This window comes from Maylandia zebra, linkage group LG6 (assembly GCF_041146795.1).
Source record: "Maylandia zebra isolate NMK-2024a linkage group LG6, Mzebra_GT3a, whole genome shotgun sequence".
Classification (NCBI taxonomy): Eukaryota; Metazoa; Chordata; class Actinopteri; order Cichliformes; family Cichlidae; genus Maylandia; species Maylandia zebra.
Genome location: NC_135172.1, coordinates 34,214,307 through 34,230,668, shown reverse-complemented (window position 1 = coordinate 34,230,668; position 16,362 = coordinate 34,214,307). Strand labels below are relative to the sequence as shown.

Below are 16,362 nucleotides of genomic sequence, written 5' to 3'. Positions count from 1 at the left end.
TTTTTAAAAAAAAAAGAAAAGAAAACTCTTTTATTGAGAAAGCACATTAGACAATAGCAGTAGTATGACTTTCTATATTGCTTTTGCTTTCACATTTTTTAACTTTTAGTTTTAAGAACAGAGAAAAAAAACAAATAAAAAACAAAACAAACAAAAACCTGTTGGAGCTTGGGTGAGGGGTAGCAGGTAGCCAAGTTACCATCACAATATTAGCATGAGTATTTGAATCAGCCCAGGAGCATTAAAAGTGGCACGGTTCATAGAAAATCACACCTCACAGGCTCAACATATTCTGTCCACTTAGACCAGGGGTGTCCAACTCCAGGCCTCAAGGGCTGGTGTCCTGCAGGTTTTAAATGTGTCCTTGATCCAACACAGCTGACTTAAATGGCTAAATTATCTCCTCAACATGTCTTGAAATTCTTCGGATGCCTGGCAATGAACTTTTCACTTTATTCAGGTGTGTTGACCCAGGGTTATATCTAAAACCTGCAGGACACCAGCCATTGAGGGCTGGAGTTAGACACCCCTGACTTAGACCATATTCTGTAGAAGGTATCCCTCTGCACTATGAGAAAGAAAGACAGTTGTATAGGTCTCTTTTATACTTATGCATATACAAAGGTTTCTATCATTAGAATTCAGTTTATTCACTGGTATGTTGCCCAGAAATATGGTTTCAAAGGTTAAAGGAAAACTGAACGGCTACCTTGAGGTACCCCTGAGCCCGGTACCATCCCTACACACTGGTCCCTGGGTGCCAAATGGCTGCCCACTCCTTCACTGAGTGAATGGGTTAAATGCAGAGGGGAATTTCCCCATGTGGATCAATAAAGTATATATTATTTTTATTATTATATTTTTATGTATTGCATTTGATACATTTGGGTGTTTGGGGCAACTTTTTGTTAACAACAATGTTAATTTTAGATTTTAAAAAAAGAGAGAGAGAGAGAGTTTGGTCCGTAACATTTTGAAATTATGGCAAGTATTAATCATGTTTATGAGATCGAGGTCTCCAAAACTCTTGTATCAAATATGATACAAAAGGGTATTATAGAAAGATTTTTTTTCTTATGTCCATTGCATATATGTCATCTGTTTCATTTTTAAATCTTATTATATCAGGTTTAATATCAGCATTCAGCATCACAGAATGTAGATGTTGCAGATCTAACAATTTCTCTTCCAAGTGAAAATTTTCCCTACTTGATTTTTTCAGGTAGGAGGATATACTGTTTATTTCGCCTCTAATCAGTGCCTTCAGTGTGCAACATAATATTCCCTGTGACACCTCCTCATTCTCGTTATAATCTAATTAAATCTCTATTTCTTTTTTCAAACTCTCTTTAGCATATGGGTAATTTAGAATGTTTGTGTTCAACCTCCATAAGGTAGATCTATTTTTCCTGTTCAGGCAGATGTCATCATAAATAGAATTATGATCTGAAATGGTACAGGGACCTATTTCACATCACCACTGATGTTGATTGACACCAGTTTCGTTAACCTGCTACTCATTTAAGTTGCAGCCCCTGTAGTTATTATACACAGTTTGATGGGCTCCCCGCTCACCCTTGTAAACACTGAGCATAGAACACATAAAAAAGATAACATCAAAGAGGACCAAAAATCAAACTGAGGTCCTAACTTCCAAGGTAAAGGTCTCTGAGATGGACCCTGCTTCACCTCCAAAGGCAGCATCTTCATCAGTCTGTGAAGGAGGTCCTTGATGGCTAAGGTCTCACCATAGAAACTACCTCTGAGAAAACCTACTTATTTATTTATTTTGCACCATAAACCGAATATAATAGTCTCAAGTATTGAAAACAGAGTGGGTAGACCTCAATTTCCTGAGGATGAAGGCGCTCTCCTCCTGAAGGCTCTGAGTTTTTCTTTGTAACCAGGGTCCCGCTTCTTGTTCGCCACGCCGCTCCCTGGTTCTTTGCCCACCAAACTGAATTAAACTAAAGCCAATTTGCACCAATTTTATGAAATAAATCCCAAACAAACAAGCAAGGTAGATTTAAGGTTCAATCAAATGTTATCATGTTGCTGCTCATAGTGTTACAATACATATGATATTTCTGACTTTTTAAACTTGCCTGTGTGAAGACCCAATGTTTTTGGTTTTTTCCTCTCACTTTTCTTTGTTCAGATACCAGTATGTGCTTGGTGAGAGAACCTGGATTGAGTACTGGCCCACAACTGCCGAGTGCCAGACTAGGGAATATCATTCTACCTGTGTGGGAATACAGGACCTGGTCCAGGTATACAAACTCCATGGATGTCCAAGGAAGTGAACCTGAGAACTACATAGAATTCTACTTTTTGTTTTGAATTTACAAAATTTACAATTCTGATATGGGATGCAAAAGTCGTAATATTGCAACAGAACTGTTAATTAAAATATCCATATGTGTGCTAATTGAAAGTAGAATTCAAGTTAAATACAGGTCAGTATGGATTAAAGTCTTTCATGGGATAAAGCAATGCAATAAACACGATAAACTGAAAAGACAAACCTTACCTAATAATATCATCTTCAGCTCTTTAGATGCTAGCGTAATAAGTAGTTCTACTAGCACATGCTACCTTTGTTAACAATACTGAATTTTGCTTCTTTATTTTCTCTCAAGCAGTTAATAAACATAAGCTTGATATGAAATGATGTTCGTTGTTTGAGTTAACAATGTGCTACCTATTGATTTTACACAGTCCATATTCATGCAGATCTTGCATTCTTGCAATGAGTTGTGCACCTACCCTTACAAAATAACACATTCAAAACATTGTCTGTTTTTATTACATCAGGAATAGGATCATCACATTATAATGATATGTCTTTGAAATGGTTATTAATATTTTTTTCTGTAATGATTGAAATTTTATTTTTGAAGACATTTGTGAAGTCATTAATACTTAAGGTTAAAGGAATACTTTGCTCAACAGCAATTTGACTAAGAGAAAATTAGGGTTGTTCCTATTTTGTTCAATGAGTGGTGAAAAGCAAGATATTTGAGCTTTTCAAACTTGATTTTAAACATTTTGATAAAAGTCAGTTGAGTCCAAGAGCAAATTAAATGCTGTGCTAAGGCTGTCATTCTCAGTATCTACATGGATGTGAAAATCATCAACAATAATTATTTTATCTGAGTTCAGCAATAAACTTTCTAAGAAATCAGATAGAAAATCTGAGTAAGGACCAGGTGGACAATATGTAACAACAAATAAAGCTGGTTTTTGAATTTTCCAGTTAGGGTGTACAAGGCTAAGGTACAGGCTTTCAAATTAATTCAAACTCTGTTTGGGTCTTTGGTTAATTAATAAGCCAGAGTCGAAGACTGCTGCAACACCTCCTTTTCAGCCAGAGCTTAGAGGATTCTGAAAGCTAGTATGACTTGAGGGTGTCGAGGTTGTGGACAGCAGGGCAGACACCCAAACTTTATTCCTGTACTCCACAGACGCAACAGAGACATTGGCAACAAAGTCTCTCCCGTCAGGTCCGATCGAGCTGAACAGCAAGGATACACTAGACTCCCTCTGGGTGGCAGTGTAAAGCAAAGTTGAAAAAAATCACTGGCATGTTCCCTAATGTCCAGTTCATTCTTTCACAAGAGCTATTGCCTATAAAATGGTAAAGGATTTATGGACACCTGCCATGATCAACAACTCAGCAATCAGGAACTTGTTTGAAACTTAATTGAACACCTAAGCAGCTTGAGTATTTCAACTGGGTCCTTAAGATGTTATCTCCTTGATGGTTGACAGTTTCTATGCAAAAAAAAGATCACCCGACTAAAAACACTACAGCATAGGTGTCAAACTCTGGCCCGTGGGCCAAATTTGGCCCGCAGCCTAATTACATTTGGCCCGCAAAGCCATACCAAATTACTATTAGAGCTGGCCTACTGGTATTATACAGCTAATATTGTTTAGTATTAAGCTTTGCTTGTTCCATATTCAGTTTTTCAGCAAAACTTGTTTGAGTCCATAACAAAAGATTAATTCTTATATCTAGAGGAAGATTTTTTTTCAATAAATATTAATGTTAGCCCGCGACTTTGTTCCAGTTTTGAATTTTGGCCCACTGTGTATTTGAGTTTGACACCACTGCACTACAGTTTTTCTCACTCTCCACCAGCAAATCATGAGGAAGCACCTCGAAACCATTGCACCCAGGTACCAGCACAGTGTGAGAAAACTGGGGCAGCAAATGAGCCATGGGGACACATCCTAGAATCAATCTGAACATGTGGATCCAAAGGATTTTTGTGTGTCCACAAAAGTGAACTGGTGGCCTCTTAGCCAGTAGTGAAACTTATCAAACAGCCCACTTCAAAGTAGAAAATTCCAACCGGTGTGCTGGGTACTTGAACTCTACATTGGTGAGGTACTTGCTCACAAATCCAATTGGTCTTACATTAGATCAACCAACGTGGACTTGTGATAGCACAGCACCAAGACCATTACTTGATCCATCTACTGAGAGTAGAAAGGACTCGCTGAAGTTTGGATGGGCAAAAATGACCTGTTCCAGCAAGGCTTGCTTCAGCAAAAAGAAGGTCTGCCTGCATTCATCTGTCTAATCATCAGTGTTCAGCTTCCTGTGAACCTGATGGTGTTTGTGCCCCTCCCCATGGGGGCTCTTGTCACCCACTGTCAGTCTAAACAGTTCTCATTGAACTGTTGGTACAACACAGTCCATAGCAAGCGAAGAGCAGATTTTTCTCTGTGAGGGATGTCGTGGAACTTTTTAAATAAAATGCAAACACTTTATGAGCGTCTTTGAAGTGAAATTTATATCACACTGCAGCAGGAGAGAAAACAGTCAGGTCAGATGCTGAAAATAGAAGTGGCATTCGCTCCTTATATACAAAGTACGAAACAAAGAACATTTCCCCACTCTTACAGCTCAGCACCTTTCCCCCAGAGAGAGAGAGTTAAAACCTCTCTTAACAGGGACATGAAGATGTATCTCCTGAATCCTTCTCCGAGGGGGCCCCCTCCTGCTTAAGGGTTAGAGAGGGATCTCACTATCCATCTAACGTCTCTACCGTCTAATGGTGTCTGGGTGTGCCAGTCTACCCCTAACTACTCTACAATACTTAACTGTGTGGAATAAAGTATAAAACACATATATTGTGCTATCCTTTATATATAACTAATACCTCATACATAGTATTGTCAGAACACGTGATCAATGCATAAATGAAAAAGGAATTTTCATTAAAGGGAATACTAGTGTCTTGTTCCATAAGGTCAGATGCAATGGCTTTAACCTTGTCAGGGCCTGACCTTATATCCCCAGCACTCATGACACATCCCAGAAACCTCACTGATCTTTGCAGGAAATCATGTTTCTTTGGAGAAAGCTTGCGGTTGTGGGCTTAACCTTCCTGCCTTCTTGGGACCTTTTTGTGCCACTGCTATGTGTTAAATGGCTGCCATTTCCACTGTGTTCAGTGGAATATAACCAAACTTGCCACAGGATAGTTTTTACCTGTCAATGTTAATATTCCAGTGTGAATTCCTTAAATCAGCCTAAAATGGCTGAGCAGCAGAAATCCCCACACCCATCACCCTGGGGACCATTTTCTGCCCATTGACTTCCATTATAAACGCTATTTTTCATCCCCAAATTATCATTATATGATTTTATTTTTTCTTCTTTTCTTGGATGTCAATGAAGACTCAGGGCCTTGAAGTTTTAATTTTTAAATTGCAAAAAAAATGCAAAAAAATAATGGCAGGTCAAAATGTATGTTGGTGCCAATCTTTGGTCCATCTAAAGGCCTACTTATAATGACAATCACATATTACTTCAACTGGTTTTTTGTGGAAATATTTAGTTTCGTTTTTTGGGGCTTATAACACAGGGCGCTCATGTAATAACACTGGGATTTGAAGGGTTAAAACAACGACAATATAATTAAAACTTTACATGAATATTTCAGGGAGAAGTAGTTTTACAAGGTTGGCTAATTTAAAGTGGAATAAAATATGGATATATGGTCTTTTTATGGCGTTTTTGGGCGTGGCTGAGAATGGTCCCTAGGGTAATGGGTGTGAGTTTTTTAAAGGATGGCAGGAGGGTTAAGTCACTGAAAGACCATCTCCAACCTTTGTAATGCCAGATCTTCTGTCGGGGCAAACACCAGGACATAATCCAGATAGCATACCTGAGCATCATTCTCATGAATGTGGCAGGGCTATTGCACAATCGTCGAGGCATCCGATTATGTTTATATAATCTGAATGGGGATGTGAAAGCTGTGTACTTGTCTTCATCATGTACTTCTACATTACAGTACCCAGAAGTGTGGTCCATGCGGATACTGAAGTGGCACATAGCCCAGGTAGCTACCACAACTGAAACGAGGTAGTTGCAGTAGGCTAACATTAGTTTTTAAAAAAGAACTTACTTCCAGATGTTTGTTTAGGTCGGAGTCTTTTGATGCTGAGAGCAGGTTGGTTGCTGGCAAACATTTTACAGTTTAGAGTAAAATGTCAGTCATCTATATTTAATCTCTGTAATATTCTAGATATTTATAATTGAGCTATTATAGGTTAGGGCTATTTCTTTAAAAAAAAAACAACTTTGTAATATATTGTAGTATTTAATTTAGCTTAATGTTCTTATTGTGTTCGAGCAACTGTAACTGTTTGATACTGTAACTGTTTGGTACTGCTGACCATTCCATTTTATTACAGTGATTAGAACATGCTGTATTAAAGGTAAAGCACTGCAGTGGTTTGAATCATCCCTATCTAATCGACTCTAATTTGTTTAGACAAATGGAGAGTCCTCTTCACACACTAAGGTTAAATATAGGGTTCCACAGGGTTCCGTGCTAGGGCACGCAAACAAGGGGCCAACATGAAAATTCCCCAGGGAAAGGGCCAGGCCAGATGGTGGAGTCAAACTCTGAACTTTCTTGTTGCAAGGCAACAGTGCTAAGTGCTATGCCGCTGTGCTGCAGTTCAATAATACACTAATAAATTGAACAAATTTCAATTAAATAGTAGCTTTAAAGGTAGATTTTTGTCTCTAAAGTATATGTTAGTCTTAACATAATTTAATAGACTATGTGTTAACACCTACAAAGCAGTTTAGCAGACTTTTACACTAACTTTCCAACTGTGTAATGATTTGTACTGTTTTGTTTAACAATATATTCACTCATGGAGAAAGTTACCTTATCATTGTTAGGTGTAGATTTAGCCGCTGTCTGACCGAAGTGTGCATTTTTGCACAGCTGTCATGCTGCCTTTGTCATTTTTTAATCAGTTGTATCAAATGGCAGTGGAGTGCCATGATGCAGTGGAACAATGTAAAAGAGGGTCTTCCCAGCACATCAGACACTACAAATGAATCTGCCTGTATAACCATCAACAGGTAAAATCACAACCACTTTTCTTTTATATTGACTACCTACTATATAGAGAGAGCAATAGACAAGAGTTATTTTTCATGTTTCAGCACCATCAAAACAGAAGTTATGTATTTAAAATGGTATGATATGGACCTGTAGCTTGGAGAAAAGCCACGTCCACCCCTTCCACTTTTGGATATTCTACAATGATAATTTTATTTACCTAAAATAATCAAATGTAAGGGAAAACAGTGTTTAAACAGAGTATTTAAATCACATTAAAGTACTACATTATTTTAATATTAATGACCATAATTTAATGCATTTATACTATAATTATCTGATAAATTATTACTTTCTTACCATTATATGATTCATATCTGTCAAGGTGAGGGACCTCTTTCTCAAACCTGCATGACTCAGCTCAGGCTCTTCAGTAGTACAGAGAGTGCTGGTTGTTCACTAAATATACATACACAATAAATGGGCTTACAGGTTCTAGCCTTTCCTGGTTACAGTTGTAAGGGGGTAAAAGCTTTGTTTTTCCTTTTTGTTTGGCAAAGAAACCTGAAAATGACCTGCATGTGATAGGTAAACATCATGTATGGACATTATAGCATACTATTCCATAAAACAGGTAATTAATATGTAACAATAAATACCAAGCTGTAACGCCTCATCTTGAACTGATGATTTAATATCTGTGCTTGTACATTTCTGTGTTCATTAATGGGAACTGAAGTTTGTTAGACTTGTTTGACTGTTGAATACTTTGTTTTAGGACATTTATCAGATCTTGAGCAGTAGCCTTCACACTGATCACACAAAGTTTTGAGAGGTGGTGGTGTTAGGGAGGGGGAAGCATCACAAGAGAGAGGGCTGGCTCATACAAACTGGCCTACAATAACTTACAGTCCTTTTTAAAACTGGCATGCAAGAGTCATGCAGAGTCACTGGAAAAGACGTACGTGCAATTTAACAGTTCCACCTGAATTCGAGACAGTATTGCATAGATTTAGCTAACAGAAGCTTGAGATGGAGCTGACAAATCATGCTGAATTCAAATTATATGGAAAATTACATAGGATTTGCTGTCCTTCTATTACACCCACCAAAAAACACACACACACAAAAACGGTGTGTAAAAAAAAAAAAGAAGATTGTGTTAGAAAAAACAAACATCTTTGCTTGAAGCTATAATTTTTAATTTCTGTATGTTATCTTGTGGGGGGTGGGGGATAGTATCCAAAAACGTTTGTTACTTCCTGTATCCAAGTTTCATTTTTCAGTTTCAGTTTTTATCTTTCAGTGTCATTTTTTCCAATGCCAAAATCATTCTGGCTCCATACTATTCCAGGCAAGTAGGGAAGTAAGGGTTCTGGGTAATGCAGCCTAGCCTAACTTAGCCTCAACCAATAAGAAATTTATGACGTCAGTTATAGCAGATAAATGAGAAACTGTTGGATTTATTACCTGATGATGAGTAACTAGGTTTTTAAAATAACCATAAAAATAGTCTTTCAAGCAGGGGCGGATCTAGAGAAACTTTCTTAGGGTGGCATGAGGGTGGCGAAGAAATCAAATGGGGTGGTTTGACAGTGTATATATAGGTGTATCATATATAAGAAACAAATGTTGTTCCTTCAGTATGTTGGCATTACTAAATTTGGCTCATTGCTTACATATATTTATAAAAAGAAAATGTACAAGCTGTGATTACTGCTTCTGATAAAATGAAGAGTAGACTGATATATTGAATATTCCTTTATTGGGTGAGAAAATCCTACCATGTCATAACTGCTTTACGTCATACAGAATAGATATCAGAGCCTTAAACAGGCTGACTTCTGCTAAATGGGTCAAACTGGGTAGAAAGTATACAAACACATAACATCCTTATAGAATATGATGTAACACTATAGATCAACTTACCTCAGAATATATAAAGCATATAAACAATTACAGCAATATGATGCAACAAACACAGCAGTGCTACTGATCCAAAATACTCAAAGCTTCATAGAACTGGAACAAACATTTATTTTTAGGTCCATTCTGCTGCTGATACATACTTTAGGTTTCTGAATATTAAACTTGTTGCTGCCTTTCATAGTGCGTAACTTGAAGGCCCTGAGTACTTTCTCCCACACTGAAAACACTGGAATGATACAATTATTTGAACATTACCCAATAAGACTGATTCAGGACAGACAATTAGTTATGTTAAGCTTCTCTAGCAGTCCTTCACAAACAGGGAACAGTCTGTCTATTCTCTCCATCTGTCAGCTGCTGCTGGCTCTACCTCCTCCTCTTCCTCACACACTGCTGAGTTTGTCCTGGTGGATCATCAGGGGTGCAAAGCCTCACAGATGATGTGCAGCAGTGGGTCCCTCAGTCTGTCCTCACTCTGGATACTTGCAGTTGTCACACATGGAAATCAAATGTGTGATAAGCTGCAGGATTCAAACACAAGTGTAACTTATAAATACATGTTCATACTTTTATTACACAATCAGAGAGAAAGAAAAAGAGAGAGAGTGCAGGACAGACAGACAGGTGACAGTCTCAGGTGTATACACTGCTACAAAACAGCACAAGAGAAGGAGGATTTAGTGTTTGTGTTATTACGAGTGCTAAACAAGAAGAGTTTCCAGATGGTACAGTGGACACATGTGTGACTCCTGTGATTAAAGCATCTTTCTTTCAGCTTAACAAGTGAACCGTCAGCTCGTTCAAACACATGTTAAAGTCCGTTTGGCTCAACACCACCGAACAGAGGCAGCAATATAACATAGCTAACATTAACAGTGCAGTGGATCCTGCTTGTGCTGTGATATTCAAGACTGCAAACCGAGCAGCATCACTGACTTTCAGCTTGTTGTGTTTGTGGATATATGACTGACTTTAATTATCCATAAAATCATCACATTCTCTGTAAGATTAAAGTCAACTATTGAACGGCGTATATTTTGAAGTAAAGGCTTTAAAACCAAGTAAGTACAAACATCGCTAATGTCACGTAACTTTACCAACATGTGGCCAACAGTAATGTTTTAATGTTCTTCATTATAAAAACATTCGCGCATAAATAAGTGACATAATATGTCACTTATTTATGACATATTAGAGTAAACTTACTTCTGAAAGTTTACTCTTCGGCCGCTCCGCTTCTGCAATTTTTTTCCGCAAAATTATCCACACCACCGCCGCGGTATGAAGTCTGGGATATGTTGGGCCATGAAGGCTACACCGACCCATCCTTAAAATTCAGGGAAATTAAGGATGGATTTGAGGGCCGCATTTCGAGCAGCCTTTAAATTGGGACAGCATTCGTCGTGTCGCTGTGACGTAATCGGCCTTAAAATGTGGCCTTTAAGGCTGCAGACCCTGAATTGGGATAGTTAATAGTTTAGTTTAATTATTTATATAGCACATTTAATTACAACAGGAGCGTTGACCAAAGTGCTGTACAAGAATACAACATACATAATAAAACAACTTAGAGTATTAAAAGCAAACACCAAATATGAATTAACAAATAACAAATAACTCTCATGCTGTATTAAAAGCCAATAAATAAAAATGCGTTTTAAGATAAGATTTAAAAAGATTGACAGTAGGAGCCTGTCTGATGTGTAGGGGTAAATTATTCCACAGCTTAGGCGCTACGACTGCAAATGCTCGATCACCTCTATGAACCAGCCTCGACCTTGGTACAGCTAAAAGCAAAAGATCACTTGATCTAAGAGATCTAAGGGGGGTATAAGTCTGCAAGAGGTCAGACAAATACCCGGGAGCCTGTCCATTCAGGGCTTTGTAAGTCAACAATAAAATTTTTAAATTAATTCTGAAGCGGACAGGGAGCCAATGAAGGGAGGCAAGTACCGGGGAAATGTGTTCACATCTTTTAGTACGTGTCAGAAGACGAGCTGCAGCATTCTGGACCAACTGCAGCCTTGCCAGGCAGGTCTGGCTGACTCCAGCATATAAGGAGTTACAATAGTCCAGCTGGGATATAATAAAAGCATGAATCGCTCGTTCAAAGTTTTTAAAAGATAAAAATGATCTCACCTTAGATAAAAGCCTCAGTTTGAAGAAAGACCGCTGTACAACTGAGCTAATTTGTTTTTCAAAGATGAAATTGCTGTCAAGTATAACCCCCAAATTTTTGGCATGTGATTTGACAAAAGGCTCAAAACTGTGCAGGTTAAAATTAGAAGTGTTGGGATTACCGCTTGGTCCAAAAATTATCACTTCGGTTTTGTTCTCATTAAAGTTAAGGAAATTAGAGGCCATCCAGGATTTAACTTCACCGAGAAGGGTTCTAGTGAGGCAGGACTGTTTCCCTTCAATTGAAGATAGATCTGAGTATCATCGGCATATGAATGAAAACAAATGTTGTATTTTCTAAAAATTTGACCTAAGGCAGCATATAAATGGAGAACAATATTGGCCCCAGTATAGATCCCTGGGGAACACCACAAGTAAGGGGAGCTGAGGAAGAGATAAAATCGCCAAAGCTCACAGAGAAGGTCCTGTCAGACAGGTATGACCTGAACCACTCTAATGGGGTGCCCTTTATGCCACAATGCTCCAACCGTGAAATTAAAATGCTGTGGTCAACAGTATCGAAGGCAGCGGTCAGATCTAAAAGCAGAAGCACAGCTGAGTCACCTGAGTCAGTGGATACAGCCCAAATCCGGTCATTGGTAATTCCTGGCTTGTGTAGTTACTAGGTAACAAAAGCTCAACACTGCCCCTAGCGTCCTGGAGCACTTCCGTTGTGTTTTGGAATTTGCATGTGTTTTGGAGTTTGTAAGTGTTTTGGAGTTTGTAAGTGTTTTGGAGTTTGTAAGTGTTTTGGAGTTTGCACGTGTTTTGGAGTTTGTACGTGTTTTGGAGTTTGTACGTGCTTTGTCTCTAGGGGCCACCGCACTTATCATCACTGTATTCTTTTAACTTGTCTTTTCACGAGCCTCTGTCTCCCGTTCCCCTCAGGGTTAGTTGTCATATTTTAAATTCCTCCACAGCTGAGAATTTCTCCGATGCTTTTAATTTACTCCTGCTCCACCTGCTGCCTCTATTTCTTCAATGAAGACTGTGAAAATGTTCTTTCTTTCGTGAAAAAATTAATAATGTAAGAAAAAAAATCTCCCCATCAGCATCTGCATTGTCAGTTCCTACTCCAGCTCAGCCTATTATTTTAAATAGTTTTTTTTTTACCCGTTTCACTACCCGAGCTGGTAAAATTTGTTAATTCAATGAAAGCATCCTTCTGTTCAATTGATGATGAGATGAGATCATCATCCTCATCATCATTTATTTATAAAGCACTTTGAAAACACACCTGGTAGACCAAAGTGCTGTACAATACAAATATAAATATAGTAATAAGATAGCAGAAACCAGACATAGCAATAAAATTAATAAAAATGTCAGTTACCCATAGAGTTAAAAGCCAGGGAATAAAAATAGGTTTTTAATAAGGACTTAAAAACTGGCACTGATGTAGCCTGTCTAATATGGAGAGGAAGTTTATTCCAAAGCATCGGCGCTGAAACAGAGAACACTTGGTCTCCTCTAAGTTTCAGCCGTGACTTTGGGACCAAAATCAACAACTGCTCAGCTGACCGAAGGGAACGAATGGGGACATGGGGCTTCAACAAGTCAGACAAATAAACAGGTGCCAGACCATTTAGAGATTTAAAAACCAATAAAAGGACTTTAAAACGGATCCTAAATTCAATTGGAAGCCAATGTAGAGAGGCCAAAATCGGAGTGATGTGGTCAAATTTCCTTCTGCCAGTTAAAAATTGTGCCACAGCATGATGAGATGAGATAGCCTTTATTTGTCAGTTGCAGTTGCCCACAACCGAGATGACAGACCTTGCTGACCGTACATACAATACAAAAACATCACATTGGGGAGACAGGCTAGGTAGCAAGGGGGGAAAAAAAAACATCTAAATGTGTAACACAAAAGGATAATCCAGGAATGCACAGATATCAACACACCATTACACAATAAAACACAGACAAGCAACATGGGAAAACTGACATTTTATCTGCATCATTACTCAAAAATGTCTTCCAGTCTATTGGGCCCTGTGTGCTCACCATAATTAACAAATAAATTAATAATTAATAGTTAACACCCCCTTTTAAAAAAAAACCCTAAGTTGGACCCTTCTCTTACTAGCAGTTACAGGCCAATCTCAAAACTGCCATTAATTGCTAACATATCATTAAATATGACATTTTTTGTTTGTCAAGTATCCTGTTTGAAGAAAACACTTGGTAGCCACTTGAATGAATGTAAATAAACACATTTACATGAGGGCAACCTGATTTCAAGGAAATAAAAATGCTCAAATTTGAAAGCTTGTGAGTTATTTTGTTCATGTATCAGCTGTTTAGTCGTTTTATGACAAGATGGATGCTGTCATTATATTTTAGTATAGTGTTTGAGTTAAGGAGAATAAAAGAATATTTAACATTAATTGTACCAATGTTGTTGTGTAGGAAGCACAAATTAATTTAAGTTTTAATTTATGAATTTTTGAATACATGGTGTACTAGGTTGTGATTGCATACAAATGTACGTGTAAGGATATAAAGAACTATATTTAATGAGTTACAGTGAAAAGAAGTGCTTGGAAATAGTAATATAAACAGAAATTTAAATTTTTCTATTAACGGAAAATATCAGTTAACGATACAGAAAATATACTGTGAATAAACTGGATTTTCGGTTTTATAGCTGAAGCAAATGTCCGTAAATAGTACAGAGAGTATACTGTAAATCTACAGAATTTTCCATTTTATCATTTACAGAAAAGTCCGTTTTGTCCTATAACAGCAATAAAGCAACCTCTTTGTTTTTACTCCTCCATCTGAGTGTCCTGCATTTTGGGTCCTACATCCTGCCTGCCACAGCCATTTCATGACAGAATCTTTAAACACACCTGAACTGTTTGAGGCTTTTTTTGATGGATGGCAGTCCCAACTTTGAACTCAGCATACAGAGACCAATTGGAGGAGAAAATTACAGTGAAAGAAATTAAATTGGCAATTAGTTCAATGCAGAGTGGCAAATCCCCGGGTCTGGATGGTTATCCGGTTGAATACTTCAAGACCTTTAAGGACAGTTTATCACCATTATTACGAGACATGTTCATTGAGTCATTTCAAAATGTCTTCCCCTAATGCTTTGACAAGCGACCATTTCACTCTTACTGAAGTCACATAAGGATCCACTAGAGTGTTCATCATATTGTCCTATATCACTTTTAAATGTAGATTTAAAAAATACTGTCAAAAACACTTGCTGTCAGGTTAGAGCAATATCTACCGTTGTTAATCTCTCCAGATCAGACAGGTTTCATGAAGGGCAGGCATGGTTTTTTCAACCTGCGCAGGTTTTAAAACACATTACACATAGAGTCAACTACAGGTCCTGTAATTGCCTTATTACTCGATGCTGAGAAGGCATTTGACCGGGTGGAGTGGGATTACCTGTTTTATTCTCTAAATAAATTTGGATTTGGCCCTAACTTCATTTCATGGGTTCAGTTACTTTACTCCTCAACTTGAAGATTAACAATGGCTAACACTGAGCAGTGCTGATTTTCTAACACTGGAATATTTCTAACATTTTGAGTTATTTTCCAGTGTTAGAAAATCAGCACTGCTCAGTGTTAGCCATTGTTAATCTTCAAAACTGACTAGGTTACTTTTAAACATATAACACTGTCAAAAGTGTTAATTTAACACTCAACAGTGTTGTATTTAACACTCAGAGGTGTGGACCCATATAGACACTCTCCAGTGTTAATTTAACACTGGAGATTTTGCTGTGTATTTAAATTAAAAATCTGTCCTGTCATTTTACTGGTGAATTCAGACTGGTTGCGAGCTTTGTGCTGTACTTCAAACACAATGAGTGATGAATTGATTGTCTTGATTAAGACCCAGAACTGGGTCTGTTAATCTTTTCACTATGCCTCTGGAGTTTGTTTGTCTTCTCTGAGGTAATGTGCAGTTGTGCAAACTGAACAAAGTTTAGTAAACTTCTTGGCATCATTTTAAATACCAGATTACATTGACTTATGTTACATTGGCTGCAGCTTCTCATTACACAAGATAAAAATAAAATATAGTTAGCAATAAAGGTAGATTGACCAAGGTTTCATTAATATGTCCAATTTTTTCTTCATTCACAAACCTTCAAATACCAACTATGAGCCCTTAAATAATGTGAATCTATACATGCAATAATATATAAATGCAAAAAGAAAATATAATCCAACATTTTGCATGGATCCACAATAATCACACTGACTAAAACAGCTTTATTTTTCGTGAATTAATTCAACATCACTGGAAATGTGTAAAAGTACAGCAAGTCTACTTACAACGGAGCTCCATCAGCCACAGAAGTCAGAGAAGCAAAGGCCAGAGAGGCCAGTAGCAGCAGAGTCCTCCTCATTATCCTGATCCTTTTCTGCTACTAAAGTAAACTGTGGCCCTGCAGCAGTCTCCTCTAATCCACTAACATCCGTCCTCCTGCACTCTTACACACTTTTATCCATCATCTTCTCAAACATACACGCAAACAGGATTTCCCAGGGGCAGTTGAGAAACAGTTTGGCCCTGATAATGATCTCTTCCCTGAAGAAACAGGTGAACTGTTACGGCCATCATAACGGGTAGGACTCAAACACAGGACTCTGGCAAGTTAATTTACAGAACAAAGTTCACAAGGGCTAAGACAAAGGTTTCCCATCAGTGAAGTCCAGACTCTGAACAGACAGGAAATTCCACAGTTTCTCACCTTCATAGAGTCTTTCACAGAAAGCATGATCTCTGTCTCTCTCTCTCTCCAGTCTCCAGGCTTTTTCTGCACAACAGGTAACTAAGTCACAGGATGAAGGCAGAATCAAAACAAACAAAGGAGCCAGCCTCACTAACTGTTGTCAGTTCAACA

At 37.9% G+C, this 16,362-nt stretch overlaps 1 protein-coding gene across 1 annotated transcript in view; it reads left to right on the top strand.

Annotated features, from left to right (window-relative positions):
• The window catches only part of LOC101480524 (complement C3-like), a 43,084-nt gene extending 40,416 nt beyond the window's left edge, over positions 1–2,668 (top strand). Inside the window, exon 43 of the mRNA XM_024802915.2 lies at positions 2,159–2,668. Within this exon, the coding sequence (XP_024658683.2) occupies positions 2,159–2,303 (145 nt within the window). The 3' untranslated portion in view covers positions 2,304–2,668. The remainder of the gene's footprint in view (positions 1–2,158) is intronic.
• The last annotated feature ends 13,694 nt before the right edge of the window (positions 2,669–16,362 follow it).